The 20,496-nt window shown below is 31.5% G+C and overlaps 1 protein-coding gene across 1 annotated transcript; it reads left to right on the forward strand.

Moving 5' to 3' along the window:
• The first annotated feature begins 12,665 nt into the window (after window positions 1-12,665).
• LOC11432422 (protein BIG GRAIN 1-like B) lies at window positions 12,666-14,118 on the forward strand. Its single transcript, XM_003603144.4, has one exon. The coding sequence runs from the start codon at window positions 12,853-12,855 to the stop codon at window positions 13,975-13,977; it is 1,125 nt and encodes a 374-aa protein (XP_003603192.1). The 5' UTR covers window positions 12,666-12,852; the 3' UTR covers window positions 13,978-14,118.
• Window positions 14,119-20,496: the final 6,378 nt, after the last annotated feature.

Here is a 20,496-nt window from a genome sequence, read left to right on the forward strand (position 1 = left end):
ACAATTTGCAGGTGTTACCCTCAGAGTATACTTGCACCAGTTGTGAATAAATTCATCATGTGATCTATCTGTTAAAATAAACCATCCTTTGATTTAACAAAATATGTATTAGACTGCTCAGTTAGTAGACTCATGCAGTTAAATGGAGGATAAAAATGGGCCGGCCTCGTGTGTAAAATATGACTTAATCATTGTCTACCCCGATTCCTATGAATTTTCTCCAAAAAAAGTTTGAGAAAAAATATTCCTAGGCATAAATGTTCTCGAAAATATAGTAACTTTTTGTAACTTACTTTGTTCTTATGGATTTATTCCCCTATTCCTATGAATTTATTCTCGGGAAGATAGAATGTGCGTTCCCATGTAATTCTATATAAAAAAAAAAAAATTAAAAACAGTTTTAACTTCCAATTTTTCTAGGAATGTGAAGTTATGCGCCAACATTTTTTTGAAAAAATATCCAAGAATCAAATTTTCATATTTACATTCTTGGGTAAGTTATTCCTGAATAATTTTTGTGTTGGTGAAAAAAAAGTCCCCTTAGATATATACATAGCAGGGAACTGATATAATGACAAATTTGGATGTGGCTACCAGCAATAAACAAGAAACGGAAAATAAAGTTGGAGGCCGAACTAGAGAATGGTTATGGAACTATATGCTGCATATTGATTGTTAACTCAATTTGATGTATCTTCGTAATCCTGTTATTGGTATTGTTAGTAAGCCATCATGTGGTGATGTATTATTACTGCTAAATCTTTGAACTGCTTCGAGATACTGTGTTTGGGGTGTTAGTTTGTATACACGGAGCATAACTTATGCTTCAACGTACTGTGTACAGTTTTAATAAAGACTTACTTATTCAGACACAAAAGAAGCAGGGGAGTTGAACTCACGTATGAATGCGAATAAGATTTAGAGGTATCAATATGATTTCATCACTTACCACTATTATACACATACAGATGGAGTGGACTCTTATGAGTTATCAATATAAGGAATCATGCAAGTATCAGCCAGGGAAACTTGGCAAGGCAGTCGATAATATAAACGTAGTGCGTACGTGTGCCATGTGCCTGCGTGCAAGTTTAAAGTTTGTACACACACGGGACGTGAGTATCTCACTGACACAGACACTTGGGAAGCGATGTCAGGTTGCTTTGTATGTAGCCATACCCTGTCACGTGGTACATTGCCATTGCCTGCTCGCATGCATGTTGTGGGCTCCTTGTCATTTATTGTCTTCCAAACCCAAATTGAAATCCTATCAATTTATATATTTCAGTTCCAAATTAAGACACATTTGATTATTTCACGCTTATTAAAATGGGTTATGTTAACTTGTGTCTGTGAAGTCCATATGCTTCAAAATGGATGATGTATTGTATCTCTTACGCATCCTGCATCAATACCTGATATTTCCCGATATATATTAAAAGAGTATTCGAAGATTAAATTTTATATTAAAAAAAAATAATTATTTGATACTTCCTGATACGTATCAGGAAAGTATCCGAAGATTAAATTTTATTTTTATTTTTTGGATGTTCTTTTTTGGATCGATATAGTATAGCACTAACAATATTCCTTTTGGATATAGTATAACACTGATGGTGTTCTTTTCGGGATATATTGTGTATGTAGTTGACTGACCGTCACTCTCTTAATTGTCAATATTATATATATTTATGTTGATGTGCTACGAGCCTATGACTGTTTCTTGTGTTTGTAATATATTTGCATATTAAAAAAATGGTTATAATTATATAATTTTTTATTAATGTATCCCAGCAGTATCATATCTTGATTTTTGAAATTTATCCGCATCGACGTATCGGTGCAGTATCGTATCTTGTATTCGTGCTTTAGAGACTTGTGTCCTTAGAACATATGCTAAGGATCCCATAAATGGTACTTCCTCCGTTAAAAAATACATGTCACAGTAAAATAATACACACATGTCAATACACAATTTTGACCATTAAAATGGGTTATGTTAACTTGTGTCTGTGAAGTCCATATGCTTCAAAATGGATGATGTATTGTACTCCCTCCGTCCCAAATTGTATGTCACTTTAGAAAAAATATTTGTCCCAAATTATATGTTGCTTTACAATACCAATGAAAAATTAATGTTACTTTTCCTATTATATCCTTAACTATTTATTACTCTATTCTTTCAATTCCTTCATTTATCTTTCCCATATCATTTATTGAGGATAATTTTGTAAAACAACTCATAATATCTCTTTCCCACACAATATTAATTACATTTCTTAATATGTGTGAAATGCCTAAAACGTTATACAATTTGGGACGGAGGGAGTATCTCTTACGCATCCTGCATCAATACTTGATATTTCCCGATACATATTAAAAGAGTATTCGAAGATTAAATTTTATTTTTTAAAAAAAAATAATTATCTGATACTTCCTGATACGTATCAAGAAAGTATCCGAAGATTAAATTTTAATTTTATTTTTTGGATATTCTTTTTTGGATCGATATAGTATAGCACTAACAATGTTCTTTTTGGATATAGTATAACACGGATGGTGTTCTTTTCGGGATATATTGTGCATGTCGTTGACTGACCGTTACCCTCTTAATCGTCAATATTATATATATTTATGTTGATGTGCTACGAGCCTATGACTGGTTTCTTGTGTTTGTAATATATTTGCATATTAAAAAAAATGTTTATAATTATATAATTTTTTATTAACGTATCCCAGCAGTATCGTATCTTGATTTTTGAAATTTATCTGTATCGACGTATCGGTACAGTATCGTATCTTGTATTCGTGCTTCACAGACTTGTGTCCTTAAAACATATGCTAAGGATCCCATAAATGGTACTTCCTTCGTTCAAAAATACATGTCACAGTAAAATAATACACACATGTCAATACACAATTTTGACCATTAATATCTTTAATTATGTATATAATAAAAAATCATAAAAATTTAATATTCTGAAATTCATCGAGACAAATCAAACAACATCTTACATGCTAATATTTGTATTTATATATAGTTAAAAAAAATGGTTAAAGTAAACTATGTGAATAATGTACATTGTAAAATTACGAGATGTATTTTAAAACGGAGGGAGTAAATATTTGTCACAAAACATTTACTTTCAACCTCTAGAAGAATAAATTGGCACAATTTCCTAGACAAAATTTCGACTTTTGGTTTACTAACATGTGAAAATGTACAAGTAAAAGAAAGAGAAAAATGATTTTAAATATCATTGTTAAGTAACATTGAATTCACCATTATCATAAACGAATAGAAAGATGTTCTCATGAGCTTATCTCAGTTGGTATGAACAATGTATGATATATGCAAAGTCCGGGATCCAAACTCCGACCACCACAAAAAAAACTAACAGAAAGACGGACACTCACATTTTTTTTATTGCGCTAACACGTTTAGATTATCAATGGTATTTTATAGAAATTTTGAGTCTAAATTAGAAACGATATTTTATATAATTTTTTTTATATAGATTAAAATTATAAGTATAAATATTTACAAAAGATAAAAGATATATGTACAGCCATTTTTTAACAACTTTTGGAATAACCTTCTCTCTCATACTCACATGTGGTTTTATTCTCCCTCTTATTCTTTCTCGCTTTATTGTTTTTTATCCAATAAAAAGAAAGAAAAAGTGATTATCACAAAAGTTGTCTAAAGTTGGATGTACAAATATCACTTCTCTAATAAAATTCAAATGTTAAGTTCGTGGACTGCTGATTAGTGTCCCTTAGTTAAACAGTTAAAAATAGAAAGAAAAACAAAGTCAACATTGAAAGCAATATTTTTTCAAGTTTCAAAAAAAAAAATTTTTTTTATAATTTCTTAATCAGTGCCCCGGGGCATGGTTAACATTTCCTCTAAGTATAGATTAAAAGTATAAGTATAGATTAACATATATTCACCATATTTTGTAGTTAATGCCGTCAACTAAAATCATTTAGATCAAATCTGGAAATAATGATTGAAGCTGAGTTGTGGGTCTAATTAAGCTCGTGGACTGCTGACTACTGAGAAACAACAATATGTTTTCCTTTTCGCAGCACAAAATTTTCTTAGCTGATTATGAATCACTTATTGAAATCTCTCCGTGCTATTAAATTCATCAATATCCTCAGAATACTGTCCCTACTAAGTATTAAATCCCCTAAATATATGCATTGCATCAGACCTGAAGGGATCATTGTCTTATTGTGTTTTTGGTAGCCAGCCTTACCTTGCTTAGCTATAACCATATTCTAACCGTTAACAGCAGCTTCCTTCAAATTGGTCATCACGTTCGTTGAAGCTGAATTAAGAGACCAAATGATAGATTTTTTCTGATTCAATTCACCTTTATCTCCAAGATAGGGTACAAAAATTAAGACCATGTGGGTCATTTATGTTACTTATGTCTAACAAAGTTTATGTCGTGAGGGAACTATACATGAAAAAAAACCAAATGTTGAAAGTCATGTGATATTGACAAGAATTATAGTGACAAAGCTTTGGTGTACCCATATTGCTAATGGTAGTGGTGGGGATTGTGGGATTTGCTGTATTAATTCTTAGTGTAACTCCGATCTTTCCTTTTTGGTCTAGCTAATCATGATGTTTTGCTTTCCCATATCTATATTTAGTAATATTTTTTTGGCTTAATACATCATTTGCTCCCTTAACTTATTTTCAGTTTTCAATTTGGTCCTCTAACTATTAAACGTTCCAAATTGATCATTTATCTTCTTTCCATCATTCAATTTGGTCCTATTTTATTCATTTTAACCCCCAAGAAAAGGAGACCGTTGGATAAATGAGGTTTATTAGATCTAACTGTGTATCACCAACACCGGATTTATTCTTCTTCTTCCCTCATTTTCATCTTCATACAACTTTTTCATCAATCTTCATCATCTTCAACCTCATTATCTTCAATGGTTTATTATCAATAGAAGCATCGTTTACGGGAGATCCGGATACATCTAACTTCTCAGGACTACTTATACCGTAAAAATATCCATGAACCGTGGCACCAATCGGCGATGAAACAAGAAAAGCTTCTGATGAAATGATCAGAATCAGATATGCAGCGGAAAAGATCAAAGCAGAGAAAAGAAAAGCAAGACACAAGCAGTTATCCTGGTTCCTTCCACAAATCGGAAGTAGTCCAGTCCCCCTTGCACTTCCAAGGAGATTTCACTATAATCACAAAGATTACAAATGCTCAATACTCTCTAAGTATGAGACTTCTCAAAAATGCTCAAGCACACACGCAAGAGTCTTCCAATGCTCAAGCACTAAGCAAGAGTCTTCTAATGCTCAAGCACGCAGGCAAGAGGCTTCTGATCAAACAAAAATACAATGAAATTAGTTTGACTTGAACACTTGATATACAATCAGTGGTGTTCACAATACAATACGTTAAAGACTCTAGACTTTTGAATTTCTAAGATGTATCAAATCAGTGCAGAAATTCAGTGTGCTTTGTAGAATCAAATTGACAGAGTTTTGGCGCTTTTTAACTTGTGTATGTCTATCTACAATCTTCAAGTCTTCACTCCTTTATATAGAGGTGTGAAAGAGACGTTGAGATGATTTGCACGTCTAAAGAGTCGTTTAGAATCCTTTGATCATTCACCAGTAATCCTTTGTCTGATTTGGGTGTAGTCCTTTGAAGAATTAGCTTCAAATTCATTCCCATCTTGAAGGCACAAATTCTGCAGGCATAGCTGTTGTCTTGTCTTGTAGCGTGGACAAAACAGAGTAGTGGAGGTAGTGGTTGTACACTTGTACTTTGTCAATTCTGTTAACGAAGGACAAATACTCAGTGCTGTCCAAATGACCGATGATACCTCCCTTTCAATTCTTCGTTCTTCTTAGATAATGTTGAAATGAGAAACAGCTACTTTGGATCTTCAGTTTGAATTTACGGATAAAATGTAGCTTCTGGTGATGATATCGCTTCTGATGAAAACCTTGCTTCTGATGAGCTTATGCTTCTGATGATGTCATCACTTCTGATGCACTTCAGCTTCAGGAGCACTTCAAGCTTCAGACGCAGTTTTCTTCAGATGCTATGAATTCCTTTGCTTTCCATTGTTCTTCCAAGACCTATTGAAATTACTTGACTAGCATTTGGTCCTGTACACTTGAACGTCCTGTACACTTGAACAATTATTAGCAATAACCAATTGACAATTTTTAATACCTTGTTATCATCAAAACTCATTAAGGTTCATTGTAAAACACATTTTGTTCCAACAGAATTTTTTAAAGAACAAAAAAAAAGTTGAAGATGATGAAGATTGATGAAGGTTGTATGAAGATGAAGATGAGGGAAGAAAATGAATAAATCAGGTGTTGGTGATACACAGTTAGATCTGATAGACCTCATATATCCAGCGGTCTCCTTTTCTTGGTGGTTAAAATGAATAAAATAGGACCAAATTGAATGATGGAAAGAAGATAAAGGACCAATTTAGAACGTTTAATAGTCAGGGAACCAAATTGAAAACTGAAAATAAGTTAAGGGACCAAATGATGTATTAAGCCTATTTTATTCCTTCACTTTTTTATAAGTACCCATTGCATCTTTATTGAGGAATACACCATCAAATTAGTCTCTATCTTTGTAAATGATTCTTAAATTAGTCATTGACTCTATTAATACTTCAAAATAGTCCATGTCTTTGTCAAAAGTTTCTCAATTAAGTCCCTCCTCGTGTGGAAAAAAAAACATAAAAACATTGATCAATTGATAAACTTTTGACAAAGACATAGACTATTTAAAAATATTGTCAAAAGTTTCTCAATTAAATCCATGTTTCTATGTTTTTTCACACGACCAGAGATTTAATTGAGAAACTTTTGACAAAGACAAATACATAGACTATTTTGATATATTAATAGAGTCAGAGACTAATTTGATAATCACTTACAAATACATGGTTCAAATTGGTGGTTTACTCACCTATTAAGTATATATTAAAATAGATTAATTATATAATTAATTTGTACGTTTATTGTATTAGAGTCGTGTTTGAAAAAAAAATACATTTAATGATTTTGGAAAAAAAATTGAGTGCTATATAAATAAGGAGAATGCTAACTAGTGCTCTAAGGGCAATGGTTAAGCATCCAAAACAAGTAAGTTTTTATAAAAAAGTTGTGTAATAATTACTTTATCAAAAATAACATCTTATATTTCCAAGATAAAATTTCTATTTATAAATTCTTTAACCAATTCCCTGAGGACATTAGTTAGCAAGATCCTATAAATAATAAGAAAAGTTCAGATTAAGGACAAGACGTGTATAAAAAGGAATACAAAAGTGTGTAAAATAATAAGAAAAACAACAGCAAGGCAGATAGCAACATTACAAGGTGAAATATCCTACACAAACACACAAATTCGTCCATCAAGCATGGTAATAAAAGAAAAATTAGGCATGTACACCTTATGTCGCCACGGAGAATGAAGTTTCACCATATCAATCATCGAAGAGATAGACGACTCTTTGTTATGAAAATCTGAAGGATATGACCCTTCCAAATTATCCATATATAGCCAACCATATTATTTGAAGAGAGATGCAAATATCCTTCCTAAAAATACGAGCACCGTCAAACTAAAAAGCATTCAAACCAATATCAGATGGAAAAGTACACTAGATATCCCTATCCACATCAAAATGATGCAAACCAATTTTTTGAGGAAAATTTAAAATGGAACTTATATTTGGTTATTTTCCAGTTGAGCTTAAGTAAATATGAAGAAACTAGTCAAACTACTATGATCGATAGATGGTAATTGAATAAGGTTACGTGTTATAAGGGGACAACCATGTGTTCAATTTGATTGCTCTATGATTGTCAAACGGGTTGATTTTACGATGAAAATAGGCACTTTTTAAACAAACAAAGCTAAGACATTTTAAAAGTCTAGTTATAAATAAATCTCACTCTCTATAGAAATAGAAATATTAATTATTTAATTAAAGATGAAATATGTTTTCAACTACTGAAATTATATTTGTCCGATAGATCTAGCTGATCAACGAGTAATACTTAGGATGTGTTTGTTTCAAGTTATAATTGTTGATTTCCGGGAATAAAATGATATAAATGTATATGCCTATGTTTGTTACAAGTTTACTAAAATTTATTCCTTGGTATAAAATGTTCATGGGAATAGAAAAAATTTCCCAAGGAAAAGGGTGGGAATAAAGTTCCCATGGAGATGGGAATAAATTCATAAATAGTTTACCTATTATAATCCCTATTTTTATGGTTCCTAGGAATATTATAAAGCTAACCAAACATATTTTTCCTAAATTCCTTGGAATAAAATTCTCATCTTTATATTCTAAGGAATGTTATTCCTAGGAATAAATTTGGTAAACTTGAAACAAACACACCCTTATATTGTTAAGCTAAACGTCTTTCCTTAGTTTGAATGTATATAATTTATAATATAGACTATATATATTAATTATTCAATGAATCTGGGAAAAAAATTTGATTGAATATAAGACCATAATGAGTATTAATTAAAGATAAAAAAAATGTATTTCTCTTTAAAAAAAGATAAAAAATGTATTCAACTATTGAATACGGTATATATTTTTGAATTATGATTTTATATATAATATTTAATTTATATTTTTTTTCACAATTTGATTGATAATTTTTAGATTAAATATATTTATAGTACTACCTCCGGTCCTATTTACAAGAGAAATTTAGGTCAACAAAAGTGAATGTATTTGGACTGAATTTTTAACTAGATACATCAACTTTTGTTGACCCAAAATTCTCTTATAAATAGGACCGGAGGGAGTAATTCTTTAAGCAAATTGTTAAATAATAAATTCCAAGAACAAAAAATTCACAATGTAAAAACAGATGAGAAGATGTTTCCATCTCCCCACAATCTCCAACGCAAGGCTGAGCATCAATGCCAATGACATGTCGACGGAAGAGGTTATCCTTGGTTGGTAGCCTATCACGAAACAGACGCGAGGCAAAAATCACCACCTTCAAAGAAACGTTCTTGTGCCGCAAAGAAGACACGGGCACCGCTTGATCAACAACAACATTAACATTCAAAAATTTATAAGCACTTCGAATCGAACTGTATAAATGGAAGATGTTTCCAACCTCCACGATCTCCTATCAACTCTCCTCTATCCAACAAAAATTAATAATGGTCTGCCAGCTCAATTGTAAACTGAACGTTGCAATGTACCCGTTATAATAGTTAAATTTACCTACCACATACAAGCATCAAATTTTCATTTTTCAACATACATTTAACCTTGGATGCCAAAGAGAGAAATTATAATTAATAAAGCCACCCGAAAACAGGTCAAATTGAATAATATTCCAGGGCGCCGATCTCGCGGTGGGATTTATTTACTGTAATTTCCAAACCATATTTAAACATCTTAAATATTTTCGGCCCATAAACAGAAATCAACTAGGAAAACAAAGACATTAATTTCCATAGCCATCGAAATTGGAATACCTGCCTTGCACGCTCCCCAAATTACTCCCAACAATTAACCCGACATCATATTTATACATTTTCCATTTTAACACGGCTCAATCCGATAAATACAGTATCAGAGAATAAGCTAAGCATATGAGCTTACAGTGAATGTGACTGATTGAATGTGAATTGTTAGGCAAAATTAGCAATTTACCCGACTAGTATGATATTTTAATTAGCATAACATAATAATAAGGTGAGAGGAAAAAATTGCTTTTCATTGAATTGGTTATTTTTTAATTTATATTTAATTTTTTTACTTTAAAATAACACAACAAAAATAATAGTAAAAGTTATATGATGTAAATTGTTAGGATAAACTCAAACACTATTTAAAGTAGCATCTCAAAAAATGCTATAAACTCGTGAAAAATATTATAAGCTTGAGAGATTGACGTTACAAAACAATTTTAAAAAAACAAAAGTTGTTTATAAATTTGTCAAGAGAAAGTAGATGTTTTATCCGTCTATACACAACTTTGTTATGACTTTAACTGAACATAGGGTTTGATACCAAATTTAAAAAAAACAAAAAAAAAACTGATGTTTGGTCTTGTGAGCGGAAAGAGTGAAAGAGAGTCATATTATTTAGGACTCAAACACATACTTGACTCGTTGAAATTACATCGTCGCCACATCAATATCCTTGCTAAATATTGAATGTCAAAATTGTGAGAGACTAAAATCGCTTAATTTCATAAATTAGAGGACTAAAACCACATATTTAACCAAGTTGTTTGGGCTCCAGTGGCAAGGAGCTCCTTCCAAGGACGTACCTGGGGAATACCGGGTTCTATTCCTAGGGGGAACAACGCTTGGCTAGTGCGCATGCCTCTACGCATGAACCAGATTAGTCGTCCATCTTTGGTGGATCGGAAACAGGTGCGAAAGCAAAAAAAATAAAAATAATAAGGAGATTAAAATTCCAAATTTAGAAAAATAAGTTGACCAAGTTGCATTTATGCTAACAGGGTAGCACTTGGGTGACATTGTGGTTGGTGACATTGTGACATTAGCCAACCACAATGCCACATGTGTCTTTCTTCATTCTCTTTTACAATATTTTTTTGTTTTTTTGTACATTTGTGACATTGTGGTTGGCCAATATCACCGACCACAACCACAATGTCACCGATAGTTAATTTTCCTAAAATAAAAAACAATAGTTAATTTGTCTGCACAACATTTTTCAAACTTTCTAATGTAGTATGCAATTAAACTCGTATTTATGCAAGAAGGAGACAATATTTATAAAAGCATTGCATCCCAAGAGCAATCACTCATATTTCTTCAATGGAAGTAACTAGTAATAAGGTTTGCATATTATTAGGTAAACTATCTTCTTTGGAGTGCTCTAACGTACAACAAATTTAAATAATTAAAATAGAGTTGTCTAGTTGTGTTATTTTCTTAGGACTTTATGGTAGTCAAAATGAGACAACCAAATATATATTATTCCTAAAATAAAAATAGTTGCGTAAATATTATTTCTCTATTTTGCTAACTATGTTATAAAATATTAGCGGTTGAGAAGCTACCTTAAATAATGGGATAATACTTGGGTGACATTATGGTTGGCGACATTGGTCAACCACAATGTCACAAATGTACAAAGAAACAAAAAAATATTGTAAAAGAGAATGAAGAAAGACACATGTGACATTGTCGTTGGCTAATGTCACAATGTCACCCAAGTGCTACTATAAACTGCCACATGAGGCTCTTGTACGACCTGGATCGTTAATCTCAGTCAATTATGGGTAGTCAACAATACATATTAACTGATAGATGATTCACGTTTCAAGCAAGATGAAAGACATAAGAGAAAGGCATGAGATGATCTATTTCCATTGCTGGAATGTAATAATATAAAAATAAAGTTGAACTTATTTAATGATTTTTGAAGAGTTGTTAGATTGAAGTGAATGAGTGCGGGGGACACTTAAGCTATACCCTTTTACTATAAGTATCATTCGAGATGTTCTTATGCTAACCCACTCTTAATCTTAACGTATTGGGAAAATTGTTGTTCACACATCACTATTGGCTAAAAACACCAGTAAAATACCAAAATGTTCCTTCGACAATTAACTGCAGCGGAAATTAACCGGCGACGGTTAACTACCATGGAACTTCGACAGTTAACTGCCGCGGAGCTTCAAACCTCATATTTTTCAAAGTGAAATTAAATGCAAATTAATTTGTTCTCCCTCATTTTCTCCATAATAAATAATTCATCAATAAAATTAAATGCAAATTAAGTATAACAAAATCAAATATGATTTTTTGCATATTTGAAACAAATGATTTTTGTTCAAATTAAGTAAGTAAAAACTAAGTAAAAAACTTTTAAAAATACATAGAAACACCCTCGTTCAAACTACTTTTAATATTTTCCTTATAACTATTGGGACCAATGTAAAAAAGAAAGTTGTTGATAATATAGTGTTTTATTTTAATTTGATGATTTATTTCTATGTATTTTTCTTTTTGGTAAAAAAAGAGGGTGTTTCTATGTATTTTTAAAAGTTTTTACTTAATTTTTACTTACTTAATTTGAACAAAAATAATTTTTTTTAAAGTGAAATTAAATGCAAATTAATTTTAAATATGCAAAAAATCATAGTAGTATTTGATTTTGTTATACATAATTTGCATTTAATTTCATTGACTATGTGTTACGGAGAAAATGAGAGGAATAACAAATTAATTTAAATTTAATTTCACTTTGAAAAAAATGAGGTCTGAAGGTATGCGATAATTAACCGTTGAAGTTCCGTAATAGTTAACTGTCGCCAGTTTCGGTATTTTACCTGTTTTTCAGCGAACAATAACGTTTGAACAACAATTTTCACGTATTGGCTTTGCCATAAAAATAGGCCAAAGTTGATCAACGACTACAAATTCGAATTTTAGTGTGATGAAAAGAAAAGAGGAAAAAGCAATGAAGGATGCAGGCAAATGCAAATGCAATCTGGCAAGAAAGGAATGCCATGTCAGCAGATGCCAGTGTAGATGCACGCGCGTGATCACATTAACTCCAACACCTTTATATACCTCTGTTTTCCCCCTTGTTCCCTTCTCATTCACTCACTCTTCTTCTAAACTCCCAAAGCGTGCTTTCTCTTTTACACAACCAATCAATTACACCTTCACGTTTTCTTCTTCCATTTCCACACAAAACACAACCGCCTTTTTCTAAAAACCTAATAATACTTTCTTTTTTACCCTGTTTCTTACTTCATCTTTTCATTTCTTAGTTCAGTTTTATTAAACCATGTATAAGTTTGAGAATACTCATATAGAAAAACGTTTTCACAACAACTTTGAAAATCATTCCTTCTCTTCCACACTGCTCGACCAAATTTACCGTTCCATCGACGAAGGAGACAGAAAAGTTTCTGATATGAAGTTCTATACAGAAACAACATTTCAAAAACAGAGCAAAACCAATGCTAAATTCAACAGAGTTTTTGAAGAACAGCAACCATATCTTCGCGGTGTTTGTAAAGAAAAAGAAAAAATCACAACACAAATAGACAGAAAGTTGCATCTTGATCATGAGATTCATGACCAAGATGTTATGTTTTTCAGCTCAACTTCAAGTTCTTCAGATTCAAGTGGTTTATTATCATCCTCCTCCGAAACAGAATCAATGTACAAAGCCAAATCACGAGGTGGTTCGTGTTTCGCTCCTTCAAGGCCTAAGCCGGTGAAAACAACCGTTCCTCCAGAGAGAAGAATCATTGCAAACGATGAAGATACCTTAATCAAATCAAAATCAAGAGCGTTGAAGATTTACAACAATCTCAAAAAAGTGAAGCAACCCATTTCACCAGGTGGAAAACTCACAAGTTTTCTCAACTCTCTCTTCATAAACACAAAGAAAACAAAAACTGTTTCGTCTTATGAAGACTCAAATGCAGAGAGGAAAGGTAAACCAGGACAAGCTTCAACAACTTGTTCTTCGGCTTCTTCGTATTCACGTTCTTGTTTGAGTAAAAATTCATCTAAATCAAGAGATAAATTACACAATGGTGATAAAAGAACGGTCCGTTTTTACCCGGTGAGTGTGATTGTTGATGAAGATAATCGAGCTTGTGGTCATAAATATTTGAATAAAGGAGTTACAAAGAAGAATGAAGAAGTTGTGGACAAGAGTAAGAAAGAGGAGGAAGTTGCTAGAGAATTTTTAAGAGAGTACCATCTTAACCATAAGATTTTGAGGGATTTTTCTATGAAGAAAAATGAAGAAGTTGATGATGATGTATCAAGTTGTTCAAGTTCAGATCTTTTTGAGCTTGATCACTTGGATGTGATGGGAAATGATAGGTATTGTGAAGATTTACCTGTGTTTGAGACTACTCATGTTAGTACTAATCGTGCTATTCGCATAATGTAATTTTAATTTTAATTAGTAGAACCATATGATAATTAACTATACAGGTTATATAATCATTTTATTAATTTCTTCACTGTTGTTGTTCTTATTATTTTGTAAGTATGAATTCTAATTCTAATTAAACTTGAGGTGATTTTGGTATCTTGTGCTAACTGCCAACAACATTATGAAACGGTTAAATTTTTCATAACTTATTTTTTTGATAAATAAATTTTCATAAATGATCACATTTATGAAACAGTAACAAGTACATGAAGAACTTCTGCAAAATTATAATAAGAGTATTTCTGTACAAAATTAGTCGCTATCTAACTAGTTTTGCCACAACCAAGCGTGTATGATCGTACGCCTGAGAGAGGATCACTTTTTCGAGTTCAGTATGCTCAATTTACTCCATTTAAGGGGTTTAGATGCGAGACATATGACAAAAAAATATCTAACGGTTTAGATTTTAAATAAAAAAATAAATATTTGTTTAATAAAAAACAAATCATGTTCTCTTCTTCTCTCATATCGCAACAACCTTTTACTGTTTTTTAATTTAAAATCTCAACCGTTAGTTTTTTTTTTTGCCACATGTTTTGCATCCAAATTCTAAATAAAGTAAATAGAACTCAACCTAAATGGAGCATACCCGAACTCCACTTTTTAATGTACATATGGCCGTCTGAACCGAATATTTCCTTGTAACACTTTATCTTGTTACTTCTTTTTTTTTTTCAAGAGTTTTTCTATAATGTGTAAATTTGAACATGTTAACAATTTAAAATGGTAAGTTTGTTTTGGAACTTGTGATTTTATATTAAATATACTCCCTCCCGTTCTTATTATAAAAAACTTTTGACTTTTTAAGTTTATTATGTAAGTGATGTATCTAGTCTATATTTATAACAAGATACATTAATTACTTAATGAATCTAAAAAGTAAAAAGTTTCTTATAATAAGGATCGGAGGGAGTACAACTTTTTAATAAATAATTTATCTTTTTTCGATGAAAAGTTACTATTTTTATTTGCATTAACATATACAATATTACACGTTAGACAAACCTTAATACGGTTAGATAATACTTTATCAGTAGTTTTTTTAGCTACCATTTTTGTTTATACTTCATTACAAAATGAGTATAGTAGAAATTAATCTTTTTAATATTTCTTATTATATTGGAATTTGCATTTAGCTAAAGAGAAAAGATATTTGAACAATCATTTTTTGACAACGTTTGTGACAACTTTCTCTTTCATACTTATATTTTGTTTTTACTTTCTCTCTCTATTGCTTTGGTTTTTGTGTCAATATTCATATTTCTTTGTATATTTAGGTTGTCCCACAAATTGTCAACAAAAATAGTTGTTCAAATAACACACGCCTTAGCTAAATGGCTTCACACGAGAGATATGATGTGTGGTAAAATGTTTGATTTTTAGTTGTCGATACGATATAACACTACTCATATACATCACAACTAAGGTGTTCATGAATGTATGTACACAATTTTTTTTTCCTTTTTAAATAGAAAATTGTTTGCATCTTTTTTCAAAAGGAAGATATATGATTTTTTTTTATTTAAAAATTATATTTTTCATTTTAAAGATATATTAATTTTTTTTGTCAGGAGTCTAGCGGTTAGAATTCACCTTATAAAATGAATAAGTGGGGTGTCTGAGGTTCGAACCCCGACCCCTGCATATTTCTATGGTATCATTTGTTTAATACTCACTCAATTAATTAACGAGTAAATATATTAGTGTACCATTTAAAAATTGCCTTGCTACCATGCACTCATAACAATTTAATACGCATGAGTTTCACCATTAGAATTTTTAAAAAGAATAAAAATGAAACAAGTTGCAAAACAATACTACTTCTATATTTGATTTTTTAATGTGTTAAAAAAGAAAACATTTGTATAAGAAAATAATAAGAGGGTATATTTAAAATTTGTTTATGAATTAAAGTTATTTCTTAACTTTATAGTAGTAAATACAAAGTTAAACTACATGTAGTACATGTTACTTACTGACACATAGAATGTTTGGAGAGAGCAAACAAGAATACGTTACGATGAAAAGCACAGTAGCTAGGTGATTTATTTATAAAAGCAATCAAGTAGGGTACGTACTTGGGTTTCTAAAAAGAGAGGTGGGGATATGTTAATTCTTTTTCTCCCGATCGTGATCAAACATTCACATTGATACTGTGACAGAATAGTTAGCTGAAGGAGGAAGAAAAACAAAAGTAAGAAAGACCATTAAATTAAAGGAGAGAAAAATAAAGAAAAGAGGAAAACGAAAGATTCGTGATCGTAATCACAAGCAAAATGAGAGAAAGTGAAAGGTAGATCTTCGCCCATGGGAATGGAGAAGAGAAAGTGATCAATGCTACTGCTGCCAGCTAAAGCTGCTGCTTTCTCTCTTTCGATCCACTTCCTATTTAGTGAAAAATCTCTATCTCATACAATCCAACATATTTTAGTCTAATTGTAAAAATTTAAGCAACGTTTACACTTTAATTTTTATCTAGCACAATATACTCAATTTTAATTATTAACTTTTATGGAACGGTACCTTATTCATGATAATATGTTAGGTGACATTAATATGTGTTTTAATTAGACTTAATAGCAGTTTTCGCCCCCTAACTTTTACGAAGTTGCGATTTTGGTTTTTTAAAAAAAAAACTATAAAACGGTCCCCTAAGTTTTGCAACTGCAGTAGTTTTGGCCTTCCAAGCCAATTTTTGGTAAAAAAAAAAAAAAAAACACGTGGCACCTCACTTAGCGTGCCACGTCAGCGTAGACCGAGTCAAAATTGGGCTTGGGGTCAAAACTGCCACATATGCAAAACTTAAGGGGCGATTTTGTAGTTATTTTTCTTAAAGGACCAAAATCGCAACTTTAAAAAAGTTAGGGGGATAAAACTACTATTAAATCTTTTAAGTAATCTCTAAGATATCTCCACTAAAGATGCTCTTACAGTTCCGTTTTTCGAAGAAACATGAGTAGTCAAGGTTTGACGGCCAATCAAAATGATTCATAAGATTTTCGTTATGTATGTTCTCGCTACATTAAACATTCAGGAGACTTTGTTATTAATTGTAGATATATAATTTATGTCATATATAGTAGATAAATTTGTTAGCTCATACATTTGATAAACTAAAAGAGAAAATAGCAGTGTTATAGAAGAAAAAAGAAGTAGAGGCGATAATAGATTACGCGACACTAGACTTTGTGAGACTTAAGTTGGTTTACGTTGAAGACTAACCTATTATCCGTATATTAAGTCCATTTTTAAGATTTGACTTGGTCTTTCTGAAATTCATACAAGGTCTATTTTATGGTAGTGTATGCTTCCATAAATACAATGATGCAGGAACTAGGGAGCGATATTGTGACTGCCTTGTTTTTTCCTATGGTTGCTTTGACCTTACTTTGTTGACTCTTTGGAGGACACTTTGTTTGGAAGGCTAATTTGGATGATCAATATTCAACCAAGAGTGGTTTATCACCGGCTTTTCTCACACAATATTTCTTACATCCAACTATACTTGGAGTTGGATTTGGAACTCATACGTCTAGGCTGTGTTTAATTTTTTATATGACAATCCTACCATATATAGTTCTCTCCCTAGAGCCGTAGTGGATGTCTTAGCTACTTGCCCCTTTTTTGTGATAATGTGGAGGAATATATTTCTCATTTTATGTTTTGCGTGTGTTGTGGATGTTTGGAATGGTTATGGGTTCCAAGATGTTCGAATTACTTCCAACGGTGAGGCTATTAATTAATGATATCCGAGCCTAGTTGCTTCTTTGGTGAAGACCATGATATAATAGCTTCCGTGAAGCACGGATACGGACATTGGGCGCAACATAGACAATGACATTGTAGGTTAGTATGTTAAAATTACAAAAAAAATCAACAAATTTATAATTCAACACAAAGTATGAAAGTAATTTATATTTACGTAAATAAGTTATACATCTTATTCCTTCAAAAAAATAGTCATCTAGTCCATTTTTGTCCGTGTAAAAATTTAATCTAATTTAGACATGAGAAAGCTAAATCATAGATGTCTTTATCAATCAGTCTGTCTGATTTATTCTCACCTCTTAAATGTTGAGGCATGGCCGCATGTTCAATTCCAGTTTAATTATAAGCAGGTCTGCATGCATCCCCTCATTTACATGTGGAAATGAATCTAGAAGCACTTGTTGTGGAGCAAGAACCCTTAACGACATACGTAGACACATATATAACTATAAATGCCATTCTTTATTTATTATCAAATATTAATAGGCTACTTTTTCTAACACGAATTAATCGATATAGGCTATTAAAATTAGTAAGTTATCATTTCTAACAAAAATTATATTTCAAAATTCTTCATAAACAAATTATATTGAAATGAGAACCACCCCCCGATATATACTAATATTAATATTATATAGGGTTCCTATTATTTTTCCTTGATAATTTAGTAGGGTTCATTTAATTTTTCTGGATAATTTGGTAGAGGTTTCGCTATTAGTTAGTAGATGGTAGATCTAATGATAGCCTACTCAAATAAAGCATATAATTAAGATCACTACGACATGAGCATGCATACGGTTTGGAATGGATGAAGTCCCACTTAAAAGAATCTTTCTTTAGTCAAAGTACTATTTATACCATTTTTTAACATGACCATATATCATTTACTATAAGCTAGTATAACTTTGTTTAATTAGCTGATGGTGATTATCTTATTTTGTGTTTATTTTTTTAAGTTGAAAATAAGTGCCAAAAAAAGTTTGTGTGTTATTATAATGAATAGGAGGAAAACTAACTTTAAAAACTGAATCACCGGATTAAAATTTTGGGTTGGGAGAGTTCCTATCGTTTTCCTGGTTGGGGATTCCGTACAGTGGGTGAGTTGGAGAAGTAGCCAAGTAATGATGAGAGGAATAAATTTTCGCTGTCTCATCCAAAAGACTCGTAGACAATCTTTTTCTCAAGAAAAGAAAAAAGAAAAAATTGATATACATACTCAAAGGAGTTTGCTAACTATGCATATATGATTTATTTATTTTTACTAAAACTATGCATAAATATGATATATACTAAAGTTTTTTTTATTCAATATATATACTAAAGCTTTTCATAAGCTATATTATTATATTATATACTATATAATGGTGATCTTATTAAATTAAACTTATTAATTATTGGTATATTACCGTTATCATAATAAAAATTGAAAATAATTACTTATAAGTGACGTGGATGTAATATTAAGTAGAAAATACAATTGAAAAAATCAACTGAAATTACATTAAAAATTAAAAGTGCTTACACTGTTTTTAAACGTTTTTTTTTTTTTTTTGCCAAATATAACTATTTTGGATTGGTCTAAAGGTCCAATTCATCAAAAGCAAGACAAATTTAACCCGACAACTCGTCCAAGACTTCTTCGAAGGTCCACATCTACAAGTGTTTTTGGACTTGTAACATTCCCTTCTCCCATTTGTTGCCTTCAACGGACAAATATAAACAAAATATCGAAGATCTGACAAGAAATCATCTCAAAGATAATGCATTGCCATCTTTCGCGACTCATCTCTTCACTATAAATAGGTTAGCCAATACTTGTAAAAGGTACACAATTTCTATCTCAACACCTCTTTGCTCCCACCCACTCTCACATTAACTTGAGCATCATAACTTACATACATCATCGCACCTCCACGAGGACAAGGTGCAATCCATCTGGTCCAACAAGTTCGGCAAAGTTCATCAATCTATTTAAGATTAGAGGAATGCTAACAACACTCAGTTTTTAACACTCTCTTTAAGACACACTCTTTTATTGGATAAAATCAATATATGTCTCACTACTTTGTGTGGGTTCAATTTTCAAAGTGTATATCCATAATGATTTAAATCAATAAGAGAAAGAGTATTAGAGAAAATGTTCAAAAGAGAATGTCGTTAGCATTACTCTTAAGATTAATAGGAATTATTATGAAACAAATGGGGTATATCTCTAAAGCTCTGCCCTTATCTAAATTACGCTGCACATTTTTTTTCTTTAGAGAATCATATGAATATATAATTTGCGGTGTATTTTGAAATGTAGGGGTGTGGAAAAAATATAAAGTTAGCGAGAGTTTGTTCGAAAGGTGGTAATGAAGAGGTCCTAAAAAATTTGTCCTTCGAGTTTGGTTTACTCCATTTATGAGATATAGAATATAGACATAAGTGATAGTTTAGTGGGATAATAGATCTCACAAATGGATTTCATTAAGCTATCACTTGAAGCAAAGCAAACTCATGTCGATGATGTTTCATAATTTAATGCAAAAGACAAACATTGTTAGGAGGGTGAGGGATGGTCGTTCAACGCTGTTTTAGGTGGATCCGTGGCTGGATGATTGTCCTCTAGAAAGGTCTTATAGTAGGCTTTTTCATCTTGCGGACAATAAACTAGCTACGGTGTCGGAGATGTGTGAGTTAGGATGGGGTTTTGGAGGTGAGGCG

Source organism: Medicago truncatula, chromosome 3 (assembly GCF_003473485.1).
Source record: "Medicago truncatula cultivar Jemalong A17 chromosome 3, MtrunA17r5.0-ANR, whole genome shotgun sequence".
Lineage (NCBI taxonomy): Eukaryota > Viridiplantae > Streptophyta > Magnoliopsida > Fabales > Fabaceae > Medicago > Medicago truncatula.